General features: G+C 42.8%; 1 protein-coding gene across 1 annotated transcript in view; it reads left to right on the top strand.

The window, feature by feature from the left end:
- LOC137518678 (enoyl-CoA delta isomerase 2-like) overlaps window positions 1-19,360 on the top strand; it is a 43,196-nt gene that overhangs the window by 12,098 nt on the left and 11,738 nt on the right. Inside the window, exons 3-6 of the mRNA XM_068236835.1 lie at window positions 3,048-3,146; window positions 10,474-10,656; window positions 12,102-12,171; window positions 14,752-14,854. Coding sequence (XP_068092936.1) covers window positions 3,048-3,146; window positions 10,474-10,656; window positions 12,102-12,171; window positions 14,752-14,854 — 455 coding nt within the window. The remainder of the gene's footprint in view (window positions 1-3,047; window positions 3,147-10,473; window positions 10,657-12,101; window positions 12,172-14,751; window positions 14,855-19,360) is intronic.

Genomic DNA, 19,360 nt, shown 5'->3' with positions numbered 1-19,360 from the left:
TTGGGTAATGTATTACCATGGGCTGGTGCACACCAGAGCGGGTCGGTTTAAGCTGAAACGCAAACTCCCGGGCTGCAGCATTTTTTGGATTGCGGAGGCGTTTCTGCTTCCAATGTTAAGTATAGGAAAAACGCTTGATAAAACGCCGGATCAGAGCGGTTTTGCAGGCGTTTTTGTTACAGTAGCTGTTCAGTAACAGCTTTACTGTAACAATATCTGTAATCTGCTACCCAAAAACGCTACCAAAAACGCTTCACTTTAAGTAAAAAATGCTACATAAAACCGCAAAACGCTAGCAAAATGCTTCATAATAAGAAAAAAAGCTTCAAAAACCGCTAGCGTTTTGCGGATCTGCTAGCGGTTTTTGGTGTGCACCAGACCAGAAAGTACCAAACCAAGGATTAACTACACATCTGTCAATATTGACTATGAGATTAACCAGAGTATTAGTGTTTGCTAAGAAAACAGTGTTTTAATTGCAGGGGACCGCAAACATTGGTTTCATAAATTAATTTTGCTTCATGTTATAGTAACATTTGCTCTCGGTTCCTCCCTCTGTGTGGTATTGGAATGGATTTTTACCCCATAAAGTGGAGGCAGTTGCATCTGTGCAATACATTTGCCAGCACACACACCCATCTCTAGGGATTTCACATATTCTTTGAACCTGGTGCATACAGCTCTAGTAGGTGCACACGATCTCACACACAACAAACTTACCGTAGTTTTTGTATGGTTAGTTTTCATGCTTTTGTCAGCTCTGAATTGAATACAATGTCTGCAATTTCCACATGTAAAGTTTCCTACCAGAATGTGTCATTGCAAACAATTGTGCTCCTGTGAGGCTCTCAGTTCACTAGCAGGGATCAGGCCCGCTATCATCCAGGACCTACTAAAATCAAAGTTTGATTTTGTAAGATCGGTCAAACCTGCCATTTCTCGGGATTCAGGAGAGGTTTACAAATCTCAAAGTACAACATTGCTAGATGGCATAGAGGAGCAATTAGTACAGCATATACTGGTAGTAATGCAGGTCAGTTCATTCTAGATACAGTTAAAGCTCATTCTACAAGATCCCTCTCCACTTAATGGACAGAAAAATCCTGGGCATCCTTAGAACAAATTGGTAAAGCATCAACTTGGACAAGTCTATCAGTGGCTGGATAGTGTAACGGTTAAGGGCTCAGCCTCTGACACAGGAGACCTGGGTTCGAACCTCGGCACTGCCTGTTCAGTAAGCCAGCACCTATTCAGTAGGAGACATTTGGCAAGTCTCTCTAACACTGCTACTGCCTATAGAGCGCGTCCTAGTGGCTCTGGCGCTTTGAGTCCGCCAGGAGAAAAGCGCGATATAAATGTTCTGTGTTTGTTTGTTTGTTCATAAAGCACCACAGAGCTGATCAGCTTTCAAGTTGTCAGGCCGGAATATCCACTCACGAATCAGCTCCAATGCCCCAATCTACCTCCACGCGCTTCACCCTATGTAGCGCGTCCCCGCTTGAGCGAGAGGTGAGAAGACACCTACCCGACTTCGGTTACACCTAGGCCTTCAGTGTGCAAGGTATTGGAGCTGAATGCAAGGTGAGCAAATAAACTTCCAGGCCTAAACAAGAACATAGAGTAGCAAAGTCCAGCAACAGTCCAGGGTTATACACGGGTAAACAGAGATCTCGCAGTACAGGAGGGGTAGGCAGAACTGAGGTCGAAGAACGTATCCAAGGTAAAACCAAGCAGCAAACAGTTGTAATGTTAATCCAGGCAATAGGTCGGTTCGGGCAGCAGACAAGGGAGATCCAGTAAACAAGCAGAGGTCGAAATCCAGATAATCCAATAACAAGAGCAGGTATACAGCGCAACCAGCATGCTAGAGCTATCACGGGCAACATGCAACTGTCACAGCATGGTTTAAATACTGACAGCATCCAATCAGTAGCCTGTCACATGCACACAACAGCCAATCACACGCAGGCATTAATCCTGTTTAAGTGTCAGGTAACAGAGAGATCAGCTGACACAGGTGGCATTACATGTCAGCTGACTAACCAGTACTAACCAGCAAAACATCCTGACTGTGTGTCAGCTATAGCATACAGGTTAAAAGCATTGCCTCCGACTTGAGAGACCAGGGTTCAATCGCAGCCAGGGTCAGCATCCATTATATTTATATTTATTACATAAGCCCCTGCCTAAGTGTCAGCTGACTATCCTGTCAGCTGACACTACCTCTGTCGCCGCCTCAGACCATACTGGGGCCGAGAGGAGCGAGACATCCACCCACCAGTATGCGCAGAACAATTCCTTATACAAGTCAAGTTTTATCTTTTGCGAGCAAAGTGTTGCAGAACATCATCCTTTCTTAAGGTAATTGTTAAACACCTCAGTGGTCTCTCTAGTGTCTAGCTGTCCTGGAGGACAAGGGGTTAAACTCTTGTTACAACTTCCGGCTACCTTAGTTCCCTCCCTGTTTCTTTCTTATTTCCCTATTGGGGGAATTATGTTTTGTGTTTTTTTTCCCCTTCCCTTTACATTTCCTGCCTGGTATTACTCTAACAAAACTGAGGAAGGTGGATTAAGAGGAGGGTAACATAGGGACCAAAATTGATTGGTCCATTAGGGGCAGAACTGGATAGCTCTCTAGAATCCAGCCATCCTGGTGGACTCGTTGAAATACTGCCACCGGTAAGTTCTAACAAGGATTTTGTCCACAAATGTCATTTGTGTAAAAATCACAACTCTATGGGCAAATAAAAGAGTATGGACACAAGTTTTGTTGTGTGTTATGCTAGACTTGTATACTTTGCCAACCTGTCAAAGCAGCACATCCTTGGCAATGTTATACTCCTCTACTCACCAACGGAAGAAGTTGGCATGAGTGGCTGTTTTTCACAGAGGTTTCCCAACTAGTTTGAAAACCTCCATGTGTAATGACAACTGTATCTTATTGTTAGAGGGGTTCATTGTATAAGAAGATTGCATGTGACCTAAAGTGATGCTCAGAATATTGTATAATATTGTAAAATACTTATAAGTATTTTTTTTGTGTGTAGGCTACGCAAGGAACATGTAGTACTCCAAAGCCAGGCATGTTGGACTTTGTAAATAAGGCAAAGTGGGAAGCATGGAATTCACTAGGAGATTTATCTCAAGTAAGTATTCAACAGGACCAGGCACAAAGGTGTTTGCAATAATCTGAAAGTCATGCAGTATAATTATGCAGCTTTATTTCTTAATTCCACAATGTTTTTATTTAACGCTAACACTGAGGGAACAAAAATAATGAAGGCGTAGTTATACCGAATTCTCAAGAATGTCTAACAACAGTATAGATGTGAACAAAATGTGTTTTGAATACAATGTATCACATTGTTATAAGGTGTCAGAGCGGGTGGGACTGGTTTTGACAAGGTGATGGCCCCCTTATCCTGGGGTCAAGTGCTATAGAAAGAGTGATTTTACTATTTAAGTTTTTTTATGACTCGTTAAAAGTCAAACTAGTATGTCTAAATTGTTGTTATAAAAGCATTTGTTCTATACTGGGCCGATAAAATAAGTTCTTTAATTATTTGTAGATGATCTGCGGTTACTTGGTTAATAGTGGAGACTGGACAACACTTTCAACTAGGGCTGCATGATTTTAGGGAAAAATTGAAATTGCGATTTTTCACTCAGAAATTGTGATTTTGATTTTTTTTCACAATTTTTTTTTTCAAAGCAAGCTTTAGCACTAAATTGCACATATATGCAGGTGGGGCCTTCTGTGAGGACGCTGGGCTGGTGGCAGTTAACAATGTGCGGCGTATTGCGGAGTGCTTGAGCCGGGCAGCGGTTTCGGTTTTAAACCGCAAAACCGTGCAGCTCTGACACATGCTCTGACACACGCTCTGACAGACAAACGCTCTGACAGACACACGCACAGACGCACACAGACACACGCACAGACACATGCACATACACACGCACAGACACACGCACAGACGCACACACAGACGCACAGGCACACACACAGACGCACGCACAGGCACACACACACACACGCACAGGCACACACACAGGCACACACACTGGCACACACACAGGCAAACACTGTACACTCATCTCCCCACCCCCACCTCCGTGCAATCACACAGCTGGAAAAAAAAGTTACTTCACGGGGCAGCCTTTGAAGTTTCCTGGAGGAAGGAGGGGGGAGAGCATCCCACACTCTCTCGGCTGGAGCTGCCTGTTCTCTCCATAGAGCTGTTCCCTGTCATCCTTTTCAGGGAGGGAGAAAGCAGCGGATGCAGCAGAAACAGCTCTGCTTGAGCGGCCACACTCTCCTGAGTCTCCCGGCATAAGTTGTGCACAGCGCCCCGCCCCCGTCGCAGAGGCTGTGAGGTCAGCAGATACGCTGTCTCTGGGAGATGCAGTGCAGACAGAGTGGGGCGGCATAGAAGCCAGGGATTAGCGTCGGCCGGCGGGAGGTAGCTGAGCAGCTAGTAGCACAAAAAACCGAAGCTACTGACGATCTCAAGATCGTCTGCATGTGAATCACGGTTTCGGTTTTAAACCGCAAAATCGTGCAGCCTTACTTTCAACCAGTTTTTTCAATCAAGTCATGTTTCCACCAGTGGAGCATGGTAACTGTATCTTTATTGCAGCCCCAGCGTGTGTTAAGGATTGATGAATTTATTCTATGTAGAAAGGTTGGGATTTTCTCTTTTAACTAAAAACATTTTTTTTTTTTATTGAAAATGTTTCATTTCACAAAGAAGCTATAGATCAAACAGTACAAAGGGTGCAATAAATCTTATGAAAATGAAAAACTGTTATCCATACCCTAGTGGTTGTATCAATTGTATCTATTTGTTTGTAAAAGAAAAGGAAAAAAATCCATCAGCTTCTGGAGATTTCTCACTGTATATATCTGGGTCTGGGAGGCTAGGAGAATATAGCTTGTTTGTGGTACTAGCACCAGAAGAGAGATAGATTGAAGTAAATCCTGCAGGGGCTTATCACCATGTGCCTACATTGCCTATTACATTGTATTACAATGCCATACGGAGTTAGACACCCAGGAAATGTTTCCAGAAAAAAATGCAGTTTTAAGGTAAGTTTCTGGAAGTAGCGAGAAAGGGAAAGAAATGAGAGTAGTGAGGAAGGGATAGGCAAATGTCCAGAGGAGAATTGTGAACCTAATAGGGAAAACATTGGAGGTGTAGGGAGTGCTGGGCTGCCCCTTTATCTGCCCATGTGCAGTTGATTTGCTCAATGGCATAACTAAGTAACTACTAGAGTCATATAGTGTGAAAAGGAGAAACCTTATTGCCACCAAAGCAGTTATCATATAGAGGGGCTGTTTATCATGTATTGACCTGTTTTTCTAGAAAAAACATAAATATCTCAGTCTGGTCTTAAATTGGTCAACAGTTAAGGAAACCTTCTTACAAAGGCTGGGGTTTTAAAATGTCTAACACCTTACAGACAGTATTTGAGCTTTTAGCCATTGTAGAGCATTTATGTGCTAAGGGCTGGTTCAGACGGACGTTTGGAGGCGTCGCTTTCGATGGCGTTGCGTTCGTGATGCGTTCAGGCTTTCAGCAGCGTTCGCATTGCGTTCGGATGCGGTCGCGTTTTTTCTTCCCCTAGGGGGACATTACCCGTCGCGGTTAACCGCCCCTGGAAGCAACATGTAGCTTCCAGGGGCTCCTTGAACGCCAGTGAAAATCGGGACCCGAACGCCGCGTTTGTGCAAACGCGCGTAAAAGCTTGGTACAAACGCTCCCATTCACTTGAATGGGAGCGTTTAACGCCAAGCCCCGAACGCTGGCAGTAAACGCTCTGCAAACGTCCGTCTGAACCAGCCCTTAGTTGTAAAACTCTGAGCAATTCTTCAGAGGCAAAGTCCCTACTCAACTTTCACAACCGGTCTTCCTTGCTTAGTATCACAGTGCTCTGCCCCCTAAAGGACCAGAACACTTTTTCATTTTCACCCTGTAATCACTGTGATCACATGGTCAGGAGCAAATAAAATTGCCCCTGATTGGTTAATACTACTTACTTAGCTGTCTATTGACAGCTGAGTTAGCGCAGCGAGTGCTCAATGTCACGGCAAGTGCGTTTTAAGCCAGGGTATTTTAATGTATGCAGTATCAGAATTAAGCATTCATAAACATCCATCCGTAGATTTAACTGCGTGAGGTCCCGAAGTGGCTTATGTGGGGGTTTCATCATCTAATACGATAGTAGAATTTTGTATAATCCCAAAATTGTATGAGCATATTTATTTTCTTTTTGTTGGGGCATGTCTCTATATGTCTCCCTCTTTTTCCCAGCAATGAGTAATACTTTTGAGTCTATAGAAATATATTTTAATTAAGATGGAATAGAGATCAGACACATTTTAGTGAAAGTTTTCCTATCTCTAGTTATTATCTCCCTCTTATTGATTTTTAATATTACATCTTTATTTGTAAAGATAATTGTGTATCCAGTTGCCCAGTATTCTCGGGTTTCCTCTCCCTCTTAGAGTGTCTATTCTTTGAATGGTGTGAACGCCATACAGGCTAACATCTCATGCCTTATCTTAGTTTTGAGATCAGTTTTTCTCTGTAGGTTATTGCAGCACAGGGAGTGTCAAAAAGCTCATAAGCCTTGCTTCACACTATGCCAGAGCTACAAGATACCTGTATAGATAGTATGGATATGCTGTGGACATTGGCAATCTGTTCCAGTATCCACTGCCAGATGTGTTCCATTCTACCTACTGCAACACATCTGCTTTCCAAAAGGGTTTGTGCATTGTGGAACCGCAATGAACAAACCCAAACACAGTGGAGATGGACATATATGAACAGGTCCATGCTATCCTGTAGGTCCGTTTTTTCCCATATATTCCACTTTGCATGTCTGTTGGGCAGCTTCTGCCCAACCTGGGAAGCCTCCTTGGTAGTGAACCTAATGTAAACTGACCCTAATCTTCACAGCAACTTTGATATTTTTACACCATTATGCAAGTGTGAATTATCAGTTGGTAGAGGTGATTAGAGCATTGACAAAAGTCTCCCTTAGGGCCCTTTTCAACAACCAGCGTTTTGCAATCTGATGCCAATCGCTTGTGGATCACAAACGCTAAGAACAGTGAAACTAATGGAAACTGCGTCGATATTAGTGTGATCCATCTGCGTCACGATTTTTTCCAGTTTTCCGTGTGATTGAGCTCTTACACTTTGTATAGAAGTGCAATAAAATTGCATAGCAATCACACCGCTATGCAATTTTTCCCACAATTCGTCAAATAAAAATATTGTCCTGCTCTTTTTCTTCCCCGGTGCAAATTACAAACGCACTGTATTCCCGCCTTACACCTGGCGGATCCCAGGGAAATCACAGTAGTAGAAATTGGCAAGAAACACAATCACGTTGCAGCGCGATCATGTTTCAGCCCAATGTAGTACAAAATTTTAGAAAAAGAACTGGCAAGTCTTTTTTTTTTTTTTTTTTACCGTAATATTGATCATTAATGCCATTATTTTTTTTAAAATGTTGTTTTTATTGAAGTTTTCCAATATTTTATCCACAGAAAATTTAAAGGACACCTGTAAGGTCTTAAAAAGAAAACAAAACAAAAAAAAGTTTAACTTACCTGGGACTTCTACCAGCATCCTGCAGCCGTCCTGTATAAATAAATGCCATATTTTAATAGCTTTTCATTACATTCAATGTTTATGTAAAAAAGTGCATTATACAATAAGGCCTGGTGCACACCAAAACCCGCTAGCAGATCCGCAAAATGCTAGCAGATTTTGAAACGCTTTTTCTTATTTTTCTGTAGCGTTTCAGCTAGCGTTTTGCGGTTTTGTCTCCCGGTTTTGGTGTAGTAGATTTCATATATTGTTACAGTAAAGCTGTTACTGAACAGCTTTTGTAACAAAAACGCTGGCAAAACCGCTCTGAACAGGCGTTTTTCAGAGCGGTTTGCGTTTTTCCTATACTTAACATTGAGGCAGAAACGCATCCACAATCTAAATAATGCCTCCCCCCGGGAGTATGCGTTTCTGCAAAACGCCTCCCGCTCTGGTGTGAACCACCCCATTGAGATACATTGACCAAGCGTATCCGCAGCCGCAAGCGGCTGCAGAAACGCTGAAAAAGCCACTCGGTGTGCACCAGCCCTAAAAGACAAGCTGCAGTCTCTCCACCCAACTGGTTTTGCAATTGGCTTCATCAGGGTTTCCTGTATGACAACTCACCCCTTATATTTTACTAATGCGCTATGACATATGAAACCACAAACTCAGGCACGGTACTTGGCCATTTTGAAAGCATGCATTGAAAGTTAAGCAGATTAAAACAGTACTAACAACATATTAGTAATTGCTAAGTCATCCACGATGATCATTCTTAATATTTCAAGGAAAATGAAGACGCCCTACAGTTTCTTGAGGCACTGTTTAATTAACTAAGCCTGAATATTGATTATGGGAATTATGCCATTGGTAAGAAAATTAAATGTATAAGCCTAATTGTAGTTAAGGTAAGATTAACTCTATGAATTAATGCTGTAATGCCTAAACTGTGTTATTATCCTAAAATTATTTATGAGATGGAACATTTTCTATTATGCTTCATTGCGTTTGGCAAGAGTCGAAACGTTTTAGCTAATGGACTGGACTCTAAAATTTTGTTCTGTAGACAGAATTTCATCAAATGTCTCTTTGGAAATATGATTGTGTAATATATTAATTTTTCTATTTTTTTACTTTTAGACCTTAATAGAGGTTCTTTTAAATAGCAGGTAAATTATATATGCAATAGCGCTAGAAATTTAAAGCAAATTTACAGGCTCATCTTTGATATTGCAGGCAATATGTTTAACCACTTTACCCCCACGCGTACGTATTTCTCCGCCCCTTTTTCCATCCTTTAAAAACCAGGGACGGAGAAACACGTACTTTCCACGTTCCCGACGCTGCCCGCGCTCCCGCTCGTAAACACGCCGCCCGCCGCTAGTAAAACCGCCGCCGCCCGCTCGCCCAGAGATCAATGAACGGGAAAATCCATTCCCGTTCGTTGATCTAAGCCCCGCAATGATCAGCTGCTCTCCTATGGGCAGCGCGATCATTGTGAGAAAAAACTCACGTGTCCAGCCTCCTTATTCTTCCTCCAAGCTTCCGGAAGGAAGATTGGAGGTCGCATTAAAACAAAAAGTTACTGTGGCCATCTTGTGGCCAAATAGTAAACTACACCCTACACATTTTTCACATACAAATAAATGACTTTTACACATAAAATTAACTCATTACCTCCCACATTCCCCATTTTTTTTTTTTGTAATTAAAAAAAAATTAAAAAATTTACAATTAAAAAAAATACATAAATAGTTACCTTAGGGACTGAACTTTTTAAATATTTATGTCAAGAGGGTATAACACTGTTACTTTATAAACTATGGGCTTGTAATTAGGGATGGACGCAAAACTGAAAAAAATGCACCTTTATTTCCAAATAAAATATTGGCGCCAAACATTGTGATAGGGACATAATTTAAATGGTTTTATAACCAGGACAAAAGGGCAAATACGTTTCATGGGTTTTAATTACAGTAGCATGCATTATTTAAAAACTATAATGGCCGAAAACTGAAAAATAATTATTTTTTTCCCCACATTTTTCCTATTTTCCCATTAAAACACATTTAGAAAAAAATAATTCTTGGCATAATGTCCCACCTAAAGAAAGCCTAATTGGTGGCGAAAAAAACAAGATATAGTTCATTTCATTGCGATAAGTAATAATAAAGTTATAGACGAATGAATGGAAGGAGCGCTGAAAGGTGAAAATTGCTCTGGTGCTCAGGGGGTAAAACCCCTCAGTGGTGAAGTGGTTAAAGGGGAACTTCAGCCTAAAAAAACACTGTCATTAAGTTACATTAGTTATGTTAATTAAAATAGATAGGTAATATAATCTCTTACCCACACTGTTTTAAAAGAACAGGCAAATGTTTGTGATTTCATGGGGGCAGCCATCTTTTTTCATGGGGGCAGCTATCTTTTTGGTTGAAAGGAGTTGACAGTAAGCATGAGACACAGTTCCAGCTGTCCTGTGTCCTGATCACCCCTCCCAGCTGCATGCGCTAGGCTTCAAATCTCAAATTAAAAATAAAAAAAAAAATTGCACCAAAACAGCAGAAGGAGAACAACATCAGAAATCCCATCATGCTTTGCACAGCAACAGGGGAAAAATGCCCGGGCAGTTTTCTTCTGTGCAGCTAAAAAGGCTTGGGTAAGAAAAACAAAGTTCTGAAGCTGTGAAACTGTTAAAGAAGCACCAAGCCTTTTCAGTGCAGCTGAGTAGATTTTTAGTCTGGAGGTCCACTTTAATTGGATGGCCAAATATTAGAGGTGGTCAATGAGATGCACATTCTGACTTGCATTCAAATTGTATGCAAGTTGTATGCATTTTAACCTTTTTTTTCTTTTATTTGTATAATTCCAGGACAAAGCTAGACAGTCTTACGTAGAACTGGTTTCAAGTCTGGTCTCCTCCGAATCCCCTAGCAAAGAATCAACCTCATCCACTGGTGACCAGAAGTATGAGACACTGCAGGTGTTTTCTGAACATAATATAACCAAAATAGTACTGAATAGACCAGATAAGAAAAATGCCATCACCTTACAGGTAATTCCTACAAGAAGATGGATGTATTATTGCAAGTCATGGGTTTTCAGAATTTGATTCAGCATGTATTCTGCATTTTAAACACAAGAATGGCCAGCGTTCGGGATTGGGTAATCGGCGCTCATTTAAACTAATTCTAGAGTTTAATACATAATATTTGAATGCTTGACTTATAGGCTTTAGAATATTGTTGTGTATCAGATTTAATGTTCCTGACTGACATTTATTGCAGATAAAAGACCGGTACAGGAGATGCTTACCACAATTGTGTTTAATTTGGCTATGCATGGCCTAATCTGCCTTAGGGCCTGTACACACTGGTGCGCTTGCGCTGCGTTTTTAAAATCGCAAGCCTTCATGAGAATAGAAAAAGCGCGTCGCACCAGTGTGTACAGGTCTTCACGATTTTCGTGATTTTTCAAAAGACCTTGCGATTAAAAAACGCATGTGATTTGAAAAGCGCAGCGCAAGCGCAGCAGTGTGTACAGGCCTGAAACAAACATTTTATGTGCGGTTCAACAGCTCCTACTGGTGTGATCATCTGTGTCCGTGCTCGGATCCAGTGCATGTTTGTTTCTCATTGAGACACTGGCTTCAATTCACTAAGGGCAGTTTGGTAAAAAAAAAAAAAAAAAAAAACACCTAGGTTGGTAAAATACCGCATACGGTATACTTGTTTTTTTTTTTTCCTCAAATTCACAAACATTTCTACACATGAGGCAGTAGTTCAGTAATATACCAAAAATTGTTGCTAAAATCCAGGAAGCCCTGCTCGGCCGTGTAGAAGTCTCACCAGTGGAGTTGGTTCTGCACCACGTTGTGCAGACTGGTTTGCATGAGCCGTTCCCTTGTCGTGTGACTGCTTACTAGAGAGTAAAGTGCTTCCTGCATCACATTAGATGTCCATGCATGCCACTAGAGGGCTCTCTTCTGTATATCCTTATATACTGTAGATCTGCACATCTACAGGAATACAGAAAAGCCTCTTTTAATGTCAACCCATTCTGCTCTGTGGTTCTCATGCACCCATCAGTGCATCAGATCAAATGGGGTCAGCACTAGTAGGCGAGGCTTTTTCTATTGGCTTTCTACTTTAATTGGTCAATGTTACCACATGCTGGTGTTAAGTGTTTTCCCGAAGACTCTAATCTTTGTGAATTGGCATTTATTGAGGTATTTACCGCACAAGCTGGTAATTAGTTGGTCATTTTACATTTCATTGCGGTAACCACCTTAGTGAATTGGTATTTAGCAAGATGTTCGGTAAAGTCAGCTGTTTTCTGCATTACCAGAGCCTTTGGCTAAATCCCACCTTTTACAGACAGTATTGTGCATCCCATTCTAGAGAAGTCCTAAATAATTGTAAAAAATATGAAAGCCCAATGTTGTGCATGAAAAAAGAAACTCTAGTTCTTCAAGCTGATTTTTTCCCTTTTCATCCACAGATGTACAAGGAAATCGGTTTAGCCTTAGATGATGCTGCCAAAGATGACTCTGTTATTGCAGTATTGACTGGTACCTTATTTATTAAGCTTTAAAATAATCTGTGGCTGTTTCTGCTGACTAGATTGTAATTTCTGATGAGGGTTTTCTACACCAGTTATTTAGCTTGTGCTTGTTGTTTGAAAAATTAAAGAGGCATTGTAGTGAAGTATAGTAGAATGTAGTAAATTATAGACAGGTGGCATCTGCAGAAGATATTCTGCTTGCCTTGCAGTTGAAAACAGCTTTTATTTCCCACAATGCAACGAGGTTCACAGACAGCAAACTGTCAGGACCATGGTCTTGACATCACACTGTGTGAGGAGTTTAGTGACACATATCAGCCACACAGACACCTTCCCTCTACCCCCCAATGCTCTATTTTAGAAAAGGAAAATATTTTTTTGTGGGAAAGGGGATATCGGCTACTGATTAGGGTGAAGTTCAATCCTGGGTTAAAGTTCCTATATGTATTATTTGTTTTTTTATTAATATATTATTATTATGTACCTATTAAGAGGCAGAAAGGCAGCTTAAACTCCCCACCCAGGCGAGGATGTAAGAGCCAGCAAGTGTGAGGTTCTGCCCCTTGACAAATGGACCCACATGGCTTTTAACATTGAGTATCATACAAAGGTGAGAGTGGCACTCTACCTATAAAAACTTATTTTCTATAAAGTACCTTTGTCCCAAAATTAGGGATTTTTGTTGTTGTTTTTTTCATCAGCTCTGGTGCCAAAGAAATGGGGGAGAGGGTGGGGACAGTGAATGGATAAAAGAGATAATTTCTGGCTCCTTACCCATTTATCGCAAAGGGTTAAAAGAAAATGAGCATACAAAATATTTAGACATGCTAGTTTTTACATTATTTTTTTAAAATGTCACAAAATGACAATCTCTGCCGCAACTGACTGAGAGCGCTAACTCTCCCTACCATCCTCCCCACACAGTCATTCCCCTTGCAGGGGAAAGGTGCCCATTAATGGTACGATTCCACGGCCATTCTATCATTTCCGATAGCCCGGGTAATTGATTGGAAACGATCAGTCATGCCCATTAACTGCTGAATTCCCGCTAGCCAATTCAATCAGATTAATAGAATCCATCCATTTTTCAGATCAACCCAATCGATATGATCGAATTGGTTAGTGGGAATTCAGCCTTTGGCCGGTAATGGGCACAACTAGTAGATTACCGCAGCAATCAGAAACGATTGATCAGCAGCAGGATTGTACCGCTAATGGGCACCTTACCCCCATTGTTAAAAGCCATGTGTGTTCTTATTAGATTTATGCGTGCTGGCTCTTCCCTCCAGTAACATTGAAGGAAACGTTAATAAATCTCCAGAGGGCGTGGCTACAATGGTGTTTTGATATTTTCCTAATTTTTTGTAATTTATTACACATTGCGCATACACGGGGTTTTAAAAAATGGTTTGTTGGACACTGGACTGCCTTGCTGCAACATTTTTTATTTTTTTTTAATAAATGGTGAGGCCTGACTAGCATTAAATAGATAGTTGTTAATGCATGTGCACTCTCCTGATACAGAGTCCATGGTTGTTTGCACGTTGTGGCTGCTTTCCAACCAGTGATTACAGATGCAGGGGCATACTGAAAGGGACCCTGAGCAGACATATAAGCATACTCAAGTCGTTTTAACCTCCCTGGCAGTAACCCTGAGCTATGCTCAGGCTAGCTACTGGGAGCTTGGTGCAGAGCAATAGAGCGCAGTGGGCGTTTTTACTCACCTCCCGGGGGATCCAGATGCAAGCAGCCTCTCCACAGAGGCTCTGAATCACTCTGGTGAGATCGCCATCAATGATCTCACTACAGAGTTACAGCGTCACCCGGAGGACAGAGAGAAAATTTCAGGGCTGGAGCCCAGGGAGGTGAGTGAGTGCTGGGGCTGCTGCAGTCATTCTGGCGGCATGATTTTTTCCTGGTTTTAGGGTCTGAAACGTTCGGAAAAGACCCTAAAGTCTGGAAATAATCATACCGCCAAGGGAGGGGGGGTTAATAAAGAGGATACACTCACCGGCCCCTTATCTAAGCGCTCCTGCTCCCTGGCTGGCCGCTATAAATTACATTGTAATCGTCGACTCTGACAAGTCCCGCTTGACCTGAAACATGAAGACTGCGGGTCCTCTCTGCGCATGCGCAGGCTTACAGGATTCTTCCCCCTCCATTTGCCGCGAGTCATATTTCCATTTACGTGCGGAGGGGAGGACGAAGCTTGTAAGCCTGCGCATGCGCAGTCTTCCTGTTCTGGGTCACAGTGTGACTTTGTCAGAGTCACAGATTACAATGTAATTTTATAGCGGGCAGCCCAGGAGCAGGAGCACTTAGATAAGGGGCCGGTGAGTGTACCCTCTTTACCAAATAGATGTGTGTATGCTTATATGCATACCGAAGGCTTTTGCTCGGGGTCCCTTTAACCAAAGGATCATTTTTTGCAAGCTTTTAGCAAGTGCAATCCATCTAAATGTTATTAGCAGTTGTATAAAAACATTGCAATAATATAAAATCTACTGGTATCACAACATTTTCAGACTGCCATAGGCATTAAGGGGTTAAATATTTGTGTGGGTTTTCTTTGTTTTATTTTTTACAGGAAATGGGGATTATTATTGCAGTGGAAATGACTTGAATAATTTCACAAACATTCCACCAGAAGGCAAAGAAAAGATGGCAAGGGATTCTTCAGTGATTTTACAGTATGTATCAATCTCCCAATTTCAAATATCTTTTTTTATAAATGTATCCCATTTGCTCTGCTTATGTCTGAAATAATGTTAATAATGTATGGAGATGCATAAACCCTGAAAGCAGGTCCTATACTTTCCTTTCTTATGTTGTGTTTGGACTATGTTTATGTCATGCCACATCCTTTCATTTCTGACTTACATTACCTTCCCAGACTAATTGTAGCTCAACCAATAACTGGACTGAAGCATCAGCGGTTTAACCACTTAACGACCGCCCCCAGCCGATGGGCGGCGGCAAAGACCGGTCCCAAACGACCGCAATACGCCCATCGGCGGGGGCGGCTGCGGGAGTGGCTATGCGGCGATCGCGTCATTCGTGACGCGATCAGCCGCCGGGGACTGGCTCCGCCCCCCGTTCGCCGTAACCCGCCGGCCGTTCGGAAGCGCCGGCGGGTTACTGGCATCCGGATCGCCGCTGCAACAGTGTATAATAGGCTTTGTAATGTATACAAAGCCTATTATACTGGCTGCCTCCTGCCCTGGTGGTCCCAGTGTCCGAGGGACCACCAGGGCAGGCTGCAGCCACCCTAGTCTGCACCCAAGCACACTGATTTCCCCCCCCCTGCCCCCTGATCGCCCACAGCACCCCTCAGACCCCCCCCTGCCCACCCCCCAGACCACTGTTTGCACCCAGTCACCCCCCTAATCACCCATCAATCACTCCCTGTCACTATCTGTCAACGCTATTTTTTTTTTAAGTCCCTAATCTGCCCCCTACTCCCTCCTGATCACCCCCCCACCCCTCAGATTCTCCCCAGACCCCCCCCCCAGACCCCCCCCCCCCCCCCCCCGTGTACTGTATGCATCTATCCCCCCTGATCACCTGTCAATCACCTGTCAATCACCTGTCAATCACCTGTCAATCACCCGTCAATCACCCCCTGTCACTGCCACCCATCAATCAGCCCCTGATCTGCCCCTTGCGGGCAATCTGATCACCCCCCCACACCAATAGATCGCCCGCAGATCCGACATCAGATCACCTCCCAAATCCATTGTTTACATCTATTCTCTCCTCTAAACACCCACTAATTACCCATCAATCACCCCCTATCACCACCTGTCACTGTTACCCATCAGATTAGACCCTAATCTGCCCCTTGCGGGCACCCAATCACCTGCCCACACGCTCAGATTGCCCTCAGACCCCCCCCCCTTATCAATTCGCCCGTGCAATATTTACATCTGTTCTCCCCTGTAATAACCCACTGATTACCTGTCAATCACCCATCAATCACCCCCTGTCACTGCCACCCATCAATCACCCCCTGTCACTGCCACCCATCAATCAGCCCCTAACCTGCCCCTTGCGGGCAATCTGATCACCCACCCACACCAATAGATCGCCCGCAGATCCGACATCAGATCACCTCCCAAATCCATTGTTTACATCTATTCTCTCCTCTAAACACCCACTAATTACCCATCAATCACCCCCTATCACCACCTGTCACTGTTACCCATCAGATTAGACCCTAATCTGCCCCTTGCGGGCACCCAATCACCCGCCCACACCTCAGAACGCCCTCAGACCCCAGCCCTGATCACCTCGCCAGTGCATTGCTTGCATCTATTTCCCCCCTCTAATCACACCTTGAGACACCCATCAATCACCTCCTGTCACCCCCTAGCACACCTACCCATCAGATCAGGCCCTAATTTGCCCCGTGTGGGCTCCTGATCACTCGGCCAAACCCTCAGATCCCCCTCAGACCCCCTTCCGATCACCTCCCCAGTGCATTGATTGCATCTATTTTCCCCTCTAACCGCCCCCTGAGACACCCATCAATCACCTCCTGTCACCCCCCTAGCACTCCTATCCATCAGATCAGGCCCAATACATCCTGTCATCTAAGAGGCCACCCTGCTTATGACCGATTCCACAAAATTTGCCCCCTCATAGACCACCTGTCATCAAAATTTGCAGATGCTTATACCCCTGAACAGTCATTTTGAGAAATTTGGTTTCCAGACTACTCACAGTTTTGGGCCCGTAAAATGCCAGGGCAGTATAGGAACCCCACAAGTGACCCCATTTTAGAAAGAAGACACCCCAAGGTATTCTGTTAGGTGTATGATGAGTTCATAGAATATTTTATTTTTTGTCAAAAGTTAGCGGAAATTGGATTGTTATTGTTTTTTTCACAAAGTGTCATTTTTCACTAACTTGTGAGAAAAAATAAAATCTTCTATGAACTCACCATACCCCTAACGGAATACCTTGGGGTGTCTTCTTTCTAAAATGGGGTCACTTGTGGGGTTCCTATACTGCCCTGGCATTTTAGGGGCCCTAAACCGTGAGGAGTAGTCTAGAAAACAAATGCCTCAAAATGACCTGTGAATAGGACGTTGGGCCCCTTAGCGCACCTAGGCTGCAAAAAAGTGTCACACATGTGGTATCGCCATACTCAGGAGAAGTAGTATAATGTGTTTTGTGGTGTATTTTTACACATACCCATGCTGGGTGGGAGAAATCTCTCTGTAAATGGACAATTGTGTGTAAAACAAATAAAAAAATGTGTCATTTACAGAGATATTTCTCCCACCCAGCATGGTTATATGTAAAAATACACCACAAAACACATTATACTACTTCTTCTGAGTACGGCGATACCACATGTGTGACACTTTTTTGCAGCCTAACTGTGCTAAGGGGCCCAAAGTCCAATGAGTACCTTTAGGATTTCACAGGTCATTTTGAGACATTTGGGTTCAAGACTACTCCTCACGGTTTAGGGCCCCTAAAATGCCAGGGCAGTATAGGAACCCCACAAGTGACCCCATTTTAGAAAGAAGACACCCCAAGGTATTCTTTTAGGTGTATGATGAGTTCATAGAAGATTTTATTTTTTGTCACAAGTTAGCGGAAATTGATATGTATTGTTTTTTTTTTCACAAAGTGTCATTTTCCGCTAACTTGTGACAAAAAAAAAATCTTCTATGAACTCACCATACTCCTAACAGAATACCTTGGGGTGTCTTCTTTCTAAAATGGGGTCACTTGTGGGGTTCCTATACTGCCCTGGCATTTTAGGGGCCCTAAACCGTGAGGAGTAGTCTAGAATCCAAATGCCTCAAAATGACCTGTGAATAGGACGTTAGGCCCCTTAGCGCACCTAGGTTGCAAAAAAGTGTCACACATGTGGTATCGCCGTACTCAGAAGAAGTAGTATAATGTGTTTTGGGGTGTATTTTTATACATACCCATGCTGGGTGGGAGAAATCTCTCTGTAAATGGACAATTGTGTGTAAAAAAAATCAAATAATTGTCATTTACAGAGATATTTCTCCCACCCAGCATGGGTATGTGTAAAAATACACCCCAAAACACATTATACTACTTCTCCTGAGTACGGCGGTACCACATGTGTGGCACTTTTTTGCACCCTAAGTGCGCTAAGGGGCCCAAAGTCCAATGAGTACCTTTAGGATTTCACAGGTCATTTTGCCACATTTGGTTTCAAGACTACTCCTCACGGTTTAGGGCCCCTAAAATGCCAGGGCAGTATAGGAACCCCACAAATGACTCCATTTTAGAAAGAAGACACCCCAAGGTATTCCGTTAGGAGAATGGCGAGTTCATAGAAGATTTTATTTTTTGTCACAAGTTAGCGGAAAATGACACTTTGTGAAAAAAAACAATTAAAATCAATTTCCGCTAACTTGTGACAAAAAAAAAAAATCTTCTATGAACTCACCATACATCTAACGGAATACCTTGGGGTGTCTTCTTTCTAAAATGGGGTAATTTGTGGGGTTCCTATACTGTCCTGGCATTTTAGGGGCCCTAAACCGTGAGGAGTAGTCTTGAAACGAAATTTCTCAAAATGACCTGTGAAATCCTAAAGGTACTCATTGGACTTTGGGCCCCTTAGCGCAGTTAGGGTGCAAAAAAGTGCCACACATGTGGTATCGCCGTACTCAGGAGAAGTAGTATAATGTGTTTTGGGGTGTATTTTTCCACATACCCATGCTGAGTGGGAGAAATATCTCTATAAATAGACAATTGTGTGTAAAAAAAATAAAAAAATTGTCATTTACGGAGATATTTCTCCCACCCAGCATGTGTATGTGTAAAAATACACCCCAAAACACATTATACTACTTTTCCTGAGTACGGCAATACCACATGTGTGGCACTTTTTTGCGGCCTAACTGCGCTAAGGGGCCCAAAGTCCAATGAGCATCTTTAGGCTTTACAGGGGTGCTTACAATTAGGCACCCCCCAAATGCCAGGACAGTAAACACACCCCACAAATGACCCCATTCTGGAAAGTAGACACTTCAAGGTATTCAGAGAGGAGCATAGTGAGTCCGTGGCAGATTTCATTTTTTTTTGTCGCAAGTTAGAAGAAATGGAAACTTTTTTTTTTTTTTTTTTTTTGTCACAAACTGTCATTTTCCGCTAACTTGTGACAAAAAATAAAATCTTCTATGAACTCACCATGCCTCTCA

The sequence above is a fragment of the Hyperolius riggenbachi genome, chromosome 5 (genome assembly GCF_040937935.1).
Source record: "Hyperolius riggenbachi isolate aHypRig1 chromosome 5, aHypRig1.pri, whole genome shotgun sequence".
In the NCBI taxonomy this organism is placed as follows: domain Eukaryota; kingdom Metazoa; phylum Chordata; class Amphibia; order Anura; family Hyperoliidae; genus Hyperolius; species Hyperolius riggenbachi.
The sequence above is the reverse complement of the archived record's forward strand: the minus strand, read 5'-3'. Positions and strand labels throughout refer to the sequence as shown.